General features: G+C 71.0%; 2 protein-coding genes across 2 annotated transcripts; one reads left to right on the top strand and one right to left on the bottom strand.

Moving 5' to 3' along the window:
* Positions 1-153: 153 nt before the first annotated feature.
* On the top strand, positions 154-4661 carry EVA1B (eva-1 homolog B). The gene is made up of 3 exons (XM_080381951.1): positions 154-464; positions 2572-2687; positions 2775-4661. Exons 2-3 carry the CDS (start codon positions 2621-2623, stop codon positions 3182-3184), a joined length of 477 nt encoding a protein of 158 aa, XP_080238077.1. The 5' UTR covers positions 154-464; positions 2572-2620; the 3' UTR covers positions 3185-4661.
* Positions 4662-4764: 103 nt separating this feature from the next.
* SH3D21 (SH3 domain containing 21) lies at positions 4765-8468 on the bottom strand. Its single transcript, XM_080381947.1, has 12 exons — positions 8397-8468; positions 8239-8293; positions 8010-8110; positions 7851-7940; positions 7539-7653; positions 7305-7415; positions 6177-6254; positions 5891-6002; positions 5674-5735; positions 5268-5589; positions 5101-5164; positions 4765-5024 (listed from the first exon to the last, which is right to left on the bottom strand). The coding sequence occupies exons 1-12, from the start codon at positions 8427-8429 to the stop codon at positions 4986-4988; spliced, it is 1182 nt and encodes a 393-aa protein (XP_080238073.1). The 5' UTR covers positions 8430-8468; the 3' UTR covers positions 4765-4985.
* Between the last annotated feature and the right edge of the window lie 1426 nt (positions 8469-9894).

Below are 9894 nucleotides of genomic sequence, written 5' to 3'. Positions count from 1 at the left end.
CTGTGCTTGGAGGGGGGGGCACACAAGAGGATGCAGCAAAGGGGGCTGCAGCCCCCTGTTGCCCTGTGGGCCCCAGCTGCCCTGGCAGAGCCGGGGCATCCCGGTACAGCCTGGAGTGGTCCCCCGGGGCTGGGGCTGGGGTCCCACGCTGCCAGCCCCAGGCCTGGCCCTGCCGGGTGGGCGCTGGCGCGGGCGGGATGGGGCTGGGGGCTGCCCGCAGCCCGAGCTCCCGGCTCCGGGGCGGCTCCGCAGCAGGGCCTGAGCCGGGGGTCCCGGGGGAACCGCGGCCTCGCGCCCCGCTCGGCGTCGGGCCGGGGCTGCCATTGGCTCCGGCGGGGAGCGCTGACCGCCGGCCGCCTCCGAACTATTTCCTGTTGCTGCAGCGTTAATGCTGAACAGACCTTTCCCTCTTCCCTGCCTCCAGCCAAAGTGCGGCGGCTCCTGCCTTCCCACCCCGCATCCTGGTGAGTACCGGCCCCCAGCACGGCGTGGGGCTGGGGGATGCAGGGGACCGTGGGGTGGACGGGGCACCCCGAGGGACCCCAGCACCCCCCGTCCCTTCAGCCCTGACAGCCCCGGTGGGATCGCGGCTGCGCCCCGGCCCTGGCTCGAGGTGCCCCGGCATGGTGTCGGGGAACCGGGACGTGGGGACGTGGGGCTGGAAGGCGCAGGGCTCGGGATGCAGTGACCTGGGGATGCAGCGGTTGAGGATGTGGGGCTGGGGGCGTGGGGGCACAAAGCTTAGTCCTTGGGGACGCGGGATTCGGGGTTGCAGGGCTCAGGGACGCAGGGCCTGGCCCTTGGGGACGCAGGGCTGAGCGCTCCGGGGCTGTTCCTGCAGCGCAGCCCTGGCCCGCCGTGATCCAGCTCCCGCTCTGCCGGTGGGGGCTCAGCACTTTTCCACCCAGCACTCAGCACCCGCCTGTCCCCGGGCTCCCTCACACCCAGCTGCAGCCACGGACCCCCAGCCTGCCATGGCCCGTGGCCGCGGGCGCCCAGCTGCGGGTGCTGAGCACCCCCGTGGCCCTGGAGCCAGCCCTGCGGTGCCCCCGCCAGCAGCTCTGCCACCAGCGGGACTTGGGGGTCCCGGGAGCCCCATGGTGGGGCTCTGCCCTTCCAGCCCCACAGCGGGGCTGTCCTGCTCCCAGCCGGCCCCCTCGCCGGGACAGGGGCTGGCGGTGTGGCAGCCCCGTGGGGGGACAGCAGGACCCTCCTGGGGACACAGCTGGCCGTGTTTTGATGTTTTGGGGTGTCCCGCTGCGAGGGGCTGCCCAGCAGCGGGACGTGCAGTGGCCCCACAGCACTGGACTGTCCGGGGACGGTTCTGCTGATGTGTCACATTTTCTGCATTTCTTTCCTCATTCCTCCCTCCGCCGAGCTGTTTCTGGGAAATGAGCTCGGGCCCTGCCAGGGCCAGGTGCTGCGTCGCCTCCCACCCTGCCCGCTGCCCAGCCCCACACCTTGGGGGGCCACAGCACCCCGCGGCTGAGGGGGACCTTACCCCACACCAGCGTCATGAGGGTAGCGAGGGGCTGCAGGGATGGGTGCTCAGCTGTGGGGGGCCAGGTGGGCCTTTGGGTAGGGGGAGGTGGGTGCTCACCCCTGCACCCCAGTGTAGGGCCCAGGTACCCCCATCCCCACAGGGTGTCAGGGAGGAGGCAGCCCAGGGCGCCCCCATCCCCCCCCAGCTCCCAGGGTCTGGCTGTGCCGTGGCCAGCCCCGCCGAGAGGGTTTTCCAGCACACAGGGGGGCCAGCAGTGCCCCTCGGTCCTGCTCCAGGCTGTGGCAGGAGCTGGGGGGGGCGCAGGGTCAACCCCGGCTCGGCCGCGTTTGCTGCTGCCCACCCCCCCCGGCCCTTGCACCGTGCCTGGTCCTTGCCCCCGCGCCACAGACAGCCGAGGCTGGAGCTGGGCTGGGAGCAGCACGGGGGGGTGGGGGGTGGGGGGCACTGCCACGGAGGGGCTGCTGGGGGGCACGTGTGTGTGCGTGTGTGTGTCTGTCTGTCTGTGTGTGCGTGTGTGTGTGTGTGTCTGTGTGTGTGTGCACGTGTCTGTCTGTGTGCATGTGTGTGCATGTGTCTGTGTGTGTGTGTGTGCACACACGTCTGTCTCTGTGTGCGTGTGTGTGCATGTGTCTGTCTGTCTGTGTGTGGAGGGGCTGCTGGGGGCACACATGTGTGTGTGTGCACGGGCACGGGCAGCCTCGCAGAGCTGTGCTGGGACCCTGGCACTGAGCTCAGCCCCACAGCCCGTGCCCGGCGCCCACGCCCGGGGCAGGGGACGGAGGGCCTGGCCCGCTGCCGCAGATGCGCTTGACACCGCGTTGTCCTGGAGGAGCCGCATCCGCCCCGGTCCCACAGGAAGGACGGAGGGGCGGCGGGAGCACGGCGGCTCCGCCCGGGCACCTGCAGGGCTCGGCCTTGGGCACAGCAGCCCCAGCACCAGCCCTGCCGGAGCTCGGTGGGGAGCCTCTGGGCCACGGTGGCCACCAGGCGTGGCCCCAAAAGGGCTAGTGGACACCGGGGGGGCTCCAGCCCCCAGTAGCGCCTCGCTCAGCCCCCGTCCCCTGCAGATGCCGAGCGCGTGCCACCCCCGGAGACACTGAGCGCAGCGGGCACGGGATGGAGAGCCGCAGGCGGGACATGGAGCTGCTGAGCAACAGCATGGCCGCATACGCGCACATCCGAGGTGAGGGATGCGGCGGGGACCCCAGGGCCACCGTGGGCCCCGTGGCAGGCACGGGCCTGTCCCTCACCCCCTCTGCTCTCCCCACAGCCCACCCCGAGAGCTTCGGGCTCTACTTCGTGCTGGGCGTCTGCTTCGGGCTGGTGCTGACCCTGTGCCTGCTGGTGCTGCGTCTCTCCTGCCAGCCCTACCCGCGCCCCCCGCCGCGCCCAAGGGACCTCAGCGAGGACGAGGAGGATGATGACGAGGATGAGGATGAGGAAGAGGAGGACACCGTCGACCGAGCGGCATCCGAGTCACTGCTGCCGGTGACCGAGATCCCGTTGGAGAGTCACGGCCCCGGGGACGGGGCGCTGGCCGTCAATGTCTTCGCCTCGGCGGAGGAGCTGGAGCGGGCGCAGCGGCTGGAGGAGCGTGAGCGCATCATCCGCGAGATCTGGCGCAACGGGCAGCCCGACATCCTGGGCACCGGCACCCTGGGCCGTGTCCACTATTACTGAGCCCCAGCGTGGGGCAGCTGCCCCAGCGCTGTGCCTGGCTCCCCCCCAGCGCCGTGCCGCCCCCGGGAGCTGCCTAGGACCCGCTCTGGGGCCAGGAGACAGGGAGGACGGGGGGGAGGGGGCTGCTCACTGCCCCTGGGCTGGAGGAGCCACCCAGACCCCGGTGCCACGGGCACCCCCAGGGCCAGACTTGCCCCCGCCGCGGCGGGACACGATGCACTTTGAGCCATTGGTACGATTGTTGGCACCAGCCCAGCAGCCCCGGGACGCTGCAGGGACGAGGACAAGGACAGGGCAGACCTTGCCAGGCTCAGCTGCGGGTGCTGGCCCCGCTGGCTCAGCACCGGAGCGATGCCCATCCCCATGGGTCGCGGCCGGGCTGTACATCTGTGTAAGCTGTGGGGTCCTGCCCCAGAAACATGGTGCTGTTACACCCTACCTGGAGCCCAGCGTGCTGGGGGCCCTGCACAGCACACACGGTGCTGGGGGGTCCGGCCATGGCTGCCTCCCCAGGCCGGTTCCCTCCCCATGATCCCACTAAAATTATCCATGGCCTTTCCGGCACCGCCCAGCCGTGACCCAGCGCCCTCCCGGGGGGCCGGGGCGGATGCTTCCCACTGGGTTCTGGAGGCGGCCGGTGCTCCCCAGGGATGCGGGCTGCTCCCCACAGGGCTGGGCCGCATCCTGCCCAGCTCCCGGCACCGTCCCAGCCCCGCGGGGTGCAGGGCCCCACCACCCCCTCTCCAGCCCCCTCCACTGCAGCTTTATAAAAATAGCTGCTTCCCAGGCCGGTCCTCCGTGCCTCCAGCGCCAGCAGGATCCAGATGTTTTCCAGATGTTCTCCCAGCCCCACGCCGGTGGCTGGAGGCCAGGATGTGCTGGGGCTGGGAAATGGTGCGGGGGCTGGAGGATGAGGAGGAGGTGCTGCCCCAGCCCTGCTGCGGGATCTCGCTCTGCATCCCAGCCCGGGATAAGGGGGGGGGGCGGCACTCAGCCCCCAGCACTGTCTGGCAGAGTCTGCAGCCCCTGTGACTGCTGGCACATCCACACCCAGCGCCGGGGGCCGGGCACTGCCCGCTCCTGCCCTTCGCTCTGCGGTGAGCCAGCCCTTGTAGGGCCCCCCTGTACCCAGGCAGGACCCCCTGTGCCATGGTGGGACCCCTGGTGCCCAGGCAGAACCACTTATGCCATGGTGGGACCCCCTGTGCTCAGGCTGGAACCCCTGTGCCATAGTGAGACACCCTGTGCCAAGGACCCTCTGTGCCATGATGAGACCCCCTGTGCCGTGGTGGGACCTCCTGTGCTCAGGCAGGAACCCTTGTGACATGGCAGGACCCCCTGTACTGGGGCAGGACCCCCTGTGTCTGGGCAGGATCCCCTGTGCCGTGGTGGGACCTCCTGTGCTATGATGGACCCCCAGTGCCAGGGCAGGACCCCCCTGTGCCATGGTAAGACCCCCTGTGCCATGGTGGGACCCCTGTGCCATGGTAGGACCCCCTGCGCCCAGGCAGGACCCCCAGGGCCGTGGCAGCCCACAGCAGACCCCCAGGGCTCTGCCCTCTGCAGCACCCCCGCAGCACTCTGTATCCAAACCAGTTTATTTAAACCATCTCTGTACCCCCGGGGGCTGTTGCACAGCAGCGTCTGGGTGCGGGGGGGCTCTCGTGCCTGATCAGTGCAGAATGGGGCTGGGGGCAGTGGGGCTGGGGGCCACATGGCACAGCGCCCGCAGCGCCATGTACCCCCGCGTGCCCTGCGTCCCCGGGAGCACAGGGGGTGGGCACTGCAGCCCCCGGCCGTGCTAGCAGGGCAGCACCTTCCTCACCCGCTCAATCTCTGCCTGTGGGGAGAGGCTGTGAGGCGGGGGGGGGCTCTGGGGACCCCGGCACCGGGGCACCCCCCAGCAGGGGACTCACCTGCAGCGCCTGGCGCTTGGCCCGCTCCTGGCACATCTCCAGCCGCATGTCCTCCAGGTCCCGCCTGCAACGCGTGAGGTGGCTCAGCCGGGGCCAGACCCGACAGTGAGCAGCCAGGAGCTGCTGGGGACCCCCACCAGCACCCCCACACCCCCAGCCCCACTCACAGGTGCTGGACTCGCATCAGGTCCACGAGGATGTGCAGGGAGCGGACTTCAGCCTTCAGGTCCTCCAGGGCCAGCCTCTCCTCCGGCCACGGTGCTGCCGGCACCTCCACATTCCATGGTGGGCCGGGCACCTGCCCCACCTTGGGGAGAGGGGCCCAGAGCCGGGTGTGGGGTGGCCCCCGGGGCTGCTCCCCCCCACAGGGACCCCCCCCGCTCCCCAGGGAGAGCCTGGGTGGCCGCTGGCCGGGTACCCGGGGGCGTGTGGCGGTGGGGTGGCTCAGCTTGGCCGTGGTGACCGGCACCACGTTGAAGCCATCAGCATCTGCCAAAGAGAGAGCGCTGGCACCTGGCGCTGGCACAGGCCGCGGCACTGGCAGCAGCGCCTGGTGCTGGCACCCAGCCCTACCTGTGTCACCGGCTCTGCCCCGCTCTGCATCAGCCGAGGCTCCGGGCTGGGGGCTGCTGGGCCTGGGGACGGCAGAGGGGGTGAAGCGGCACAGCCGGACCGTGCCCAGCCCCCCGGTGGGGCAGCCGCCAGCCCCGCTCCAGGCACCAAGCGTGGACATGGGCACTGAGGGCATCGCGGTGGCCCCTGGCGCCCGGCACAGCTCTGTGCGTCTTACTTGCCCACAGGCACGGGGGCCAGCTTGGCCTTGGCAGGGACAGGGGGGGCGGGAGCCATCCTCTTGCTGGGGGGCAGCTTGGCCGGCTCCATCCTCGCCAGTGCCGGGAGCTCTGGGGAGGGGAGGCAGCACCGGGCTGGGGCTGGCACCCAGGACCCAGGAAGCGCGTTCTGCCGGGAGCCCCAGCTGTGGCCCGGTGGCACCAGGGACCTGCGCCAGGCATGGGGGTCCCATCCCGGGTGCCCCCCATCCCTGTCCCTCCCTCTTCCCCAGGCCCAGGACTCACCTGGCTGCTCCCGCTCCTCGCCCGCCTCCTCCTTGGCCGGGTTACGGGCTGCTGGGGGGCACAGGAGCTGGCCAGGCGCTGCGGGAAGGACCCTCGCTATGGCCCCTCTCCCAGGGGCCCTTCGGCTGGGGGGGGACAGCCCCACCACCACCACCAGGACACCGTCTCCAGGGCCCACTCCATCCCTAACTCCCCACACCCCTGCACCCTGCTCCTGCCGGGGTCCCCAGGGACTGGGGGTGCTGGGGAGGAGCTGCCCATAGGTAGGACCGGTGGGACACAGGGTTCCACAGCGCTCCTGGGCCCATGGCTCCTGCCAGCACCGTCTCACACACCTGCCAGGGCCAGCGGTGATGCTCAGCAGGACCAACCAGCCCCATGGCAGCTCTGCCACACTGCCCCCCAGCACCATGTGCCATGGGCCCTGTCTGCTGGTTTGGGGGCTGCCACCCCTCCTGCCAGCCCCACAGCCAGCCTTGCACCCATCCCTGCACCCATCCCCGCACCCGGCCCCGCTGCAGTCGGCGCTTCCTCTGCATGCGGCAAAGCAGGTGGCTGCAAACCTCCCCCGGAGCACCAGCACTGCGGCGCGGGCAGGATGCTGTCCTGCCACTGCCTATGGCGCAGCAGCATCCCTCTGCCACCGAGCCCCGGGGTCCCACCAGGACGGGCCCCCCAGCAGCGTGGGATACAGGGCGTCAGGCTACGGGCATGTGCCCATGCACCACCCTGTCCCCCCGGCGAGCTGGCAGCCCTGATGCCGCCTCGTCCCTGCTGCCACCAGCACAGCCCTCGCCATGGCGGCCTCACAGACATCAAACGTGCCTGCGGGTTTCGTCTACTCGAAGAGATGGCTGCAGCCATGAGGGATGGGGGGATGAGGATGGGGATGAAGGCACCTGGCCCCAAGGGCACGGGGAGCTGCCCTGTGCTCCATCATTCCCGGTGTCACAGAGTAGATGGTGCCCAGAGCTGCCCAGCACCCCACCAGCCCCTGCCCCTCCTTGGCGGCTCCCCCAGCCCCCAGGGCACCAGCGCAGCGCAGGAGCAGCGCGGCCGCATGCAGGGGCTGCCGCCGGGATGGCCCCAGGGCATGGGACCCCTGGTGCCATGGCCACTCCATCCTACCTGCTGGCGTGGGGCTGCCCACCAGGCCGTGCCGTGCGGTGCCGTGCCAGGCTCGCCCGGCTGCCACGGCCCCACACTGCGCACGTGACGCCGGAGGAAATCGGCTCCGCGCTGGGAAGGAAGTCAAAGCAGAGAGCACCTCGGTGCTGGTCCACGCTGCATCCCTGTGCCCCACAGGGCTCCTCCTGCCCCATGGCATGGCCGGCCCCCCAGCTGCCCCAACCCACCTCGCACCTGGCCGTGGGGCTGCCTGGCCATCCTGGCGGGACACCGAAGCACCCCGGACTGGATGGCCATCGTGGCCAGACTCACCGGACTCTGTGTCCTGGGGTGACGTCGCCAGCTTCAACTGTGGGAGACCGGGGCTGGGTGAGGATGGGGCACCCGAGCGCAGCCAGCGCTGGGACCGCAGGTAGGGACCGCTGGCACGGCGCAGCCCCGCAGACACCGCAGCTCGGCCCTGTGGAGCCCACCGGGGTGCAGGGTCCGGCCACACGAGCCCCGGGGCAGCGTGGGCAGGGTGGCTCTGGCGCAGCCCCCACTTACCGTGGGCACCGGCAGCAGTTCCACGAAGTTGCTGGGGAAGAGCCCTCTGCGGTGCTGGCACTGCCCGTCCCACCAGCCCTCGGCCCCTGTCTGCAGGCGGGGCAGGCGTCAGCACCGGGGGGCAGCCTCGGGGTGGCCTCTGTCCCCGCGCCCCCTCACCGTGCTGAGGACCTGGATGACATCTCCCCGCCGCAGCGGCAGCTCGTCCGGCAGCTCCGGCACGTAGTTAAACAGGGCCCGGCAGAGCTGCTGCTCCTGGGCTGTGCAGGGAGGGCAGGACCTGGCTCACAAGGTCTGGCTGCTTCCCAGGAGCCCCCAGTACCCCCAGTCCAGGGGAGCCCCCCCAGGGCACAGCTCCAGCCCAGGGTGTGGGGAACAGGTGACTCACCCAGCTCTGGCGGCAGGATGGGTGCTGGGTGCTGTGCCGCCGGCCACGGCTCTGCCTGCGGGAGAGACCTGCTGGGGTGGGGACCAGCCCAGGCGGCACCCGCCGGCTTGCAGAGCCCTGTGCCCCCCCAGGCCGCCCAGCGCGGAGCCCCCACCCACCTTCTCCTCCAGCACTGGGAAGGGCTTGGGCATCTGCTTCAGCGCGGCGCCTCCGCCTCGCCGCCGGGGCAGGTGCCTGTGAGAGTGGGGACAGGGGTCCCTGCTGCGGCTGAGCCCCCCAGGCCGGCAGGGGCTCGGCTGTGGGTGCCCCCTGGGAGCTGTGGGGCACAGCCCAGCCCCACTGCAGCATCACTGCCCCGCAGCTTCACCGTGGGGGCACACACAGTGGCCCTGCTTGTGGCAGGAGCGTGCGGGGACCCCCATGCCACCGTGGTCGGGCCAGCTGCCCCACGGGCTGCCCGGTGCCTGCGCCCAGACCTGGCACCCCCTAGGGCAGGCGGTGGCCTGGGGACCCCCCACAGCAGTGGGGTGGCTTTGGTGACAGGGACTGGGGCTGCTGCATGGTGGCCAGAGTAGAGGAAGTCACGAAACCACAGCATGGAAGGAAAGGGCTGGGGAGAGGAAGGGATGAGGAGCCGGGGCAATGCCACAGGGGGTCTCCTCCTCTCCGGCACCCCCACCCGTGCCAGAGGCCACCAGCCGGCTTTGGCACAACCAAATCCCTGCAGGAATTGCCTGGGCTGGGCTGTCTGGGATCACAGCAGGGTGGGCTTGGACATGGTGGGACAAGCCCCCTGGCAGAGCCAGCACCCGGGTGGGCACTTGTGCCGAGGGCGGCAGCGGCAACATGTGGCAGCCCAGGCTGCTGGGGCTGCTGCCACCGGGCACTGCCACCTGCGGGGACCCCAGCCGCAGCGTCACAGGGAAGAAAGGGGCACCGCTCACCTTGTGTGGGCTCGGTCCCCTCGAGGGTGACACCAGCCGATGCACAGACACCGTCGTGGCCCCTCTCCTGCCCAAACGCTGGCTCACACCCTCCCAGCGCTCGCCCTGGCACTGCAGGCGACTCACCGCTTCCCTGGGTGCTGCTGACGGGAGCTGGAGGGAATTGGTCCCAACTCTCGGCAGCCGCGTGTGCTCTCGGCAGCTCAGAAACGCTGGTGCATGGCTTGGGCCGTCACGGTTACACAGTGGATCCGGCCGAAGCGGCCAACTCCAGCTGCCAGGGCAGAGCGCGGGGGGATTCACGGCTCTGCAGCCACCCCCACCGCGCTCAGCCACCGGGGAGGTGCCGCACCGCAAGGCGAGGGGAGAGGAGAGGGCAGCCAAGCCCCCCAAGGCCGGCAGCAGCCGCAGGCCCCCCTGCCCAGCACCCAGAGGCAGCCCACGGTGCAGCAGGGCCATGCCCAGCGCCAAGCTCTCGGCACAGCTTGCGCGGTGTGTCCCTACCTGAGCTACAGGCGCAGGCGGCAGCCAAGAGGGGCAGGCGGCGTGGGCAGCCAGGGCAGGGAGCCAAGCACGAAGGCAGCAGAGCCACCCGGCCCTGGGTGGCAGCTCAAAGCCGCCCCAGCCTCGCTGCATGTCTGTCACCTTCGGTGTGGAGGGGGAAGTGAAACCTAAACCGCAGAGGGGCCGAAACCCACAAACCGCGAGCGCC

Source organism: Falco punctatus (assembly GCF_963210335.1).
Source record: "Falco punctatus genome assembly, chromosome: 3".
Lineage (NCBI taxonomy): Eukaryota > Metazoa > Chordata > Aves > Falconiformes > Falconidae > Falco > Falco punctatus.
The sequence above is the reverse complement of the archived record's forward strand: the minus strand, read 5'-3'. Positions and strand labels throughout refer to the sequence as shown.

What these genes read in the sequence shown, in the direction of transcription:
- SH3D21 (XM_080381947.1), bottom strand. Translation starts at nt 8,429, where the DNA reads ATGCCCAAGCCCTTCCCAGTGCTGGAGGAGAAG. An exon ending in CCAGGCAGCCCCACGGCCAG is followed by an intron (nt 7,416 to 7,538) that starts GTGCGAGGTGGG and finishes CTTCCTTCCCAG; the next exon opens with CGCGGAGCCGATTTCCTCCG. An exon ending in CGAGGAGCGGGAGCAGCCAG is followed by an intron (nt 6,003 to 6,176) that starts GTGAGTCCTGGG and finishes TCCCCTCCCCAG; the next exon opens with AGCTCCCGGCACTGGCGAGG.
- EVA1B (XM_080381951.1), top strand. Translation starts at nt 2,621, where the DNA reads ATGGAGAGCCGCAGGCGGGACATGGAGCTGCTGAGCAACAGCATGGCC. An exon ending in CGCATACGCGCACATCCGAG is followed by an intron (nt 2,688 to 2,774) that starts GTGAGGGATGCG and finishes CTCTCCCCACAG; the next exon opens with CCCACCCCGAGAGCTTCGGG.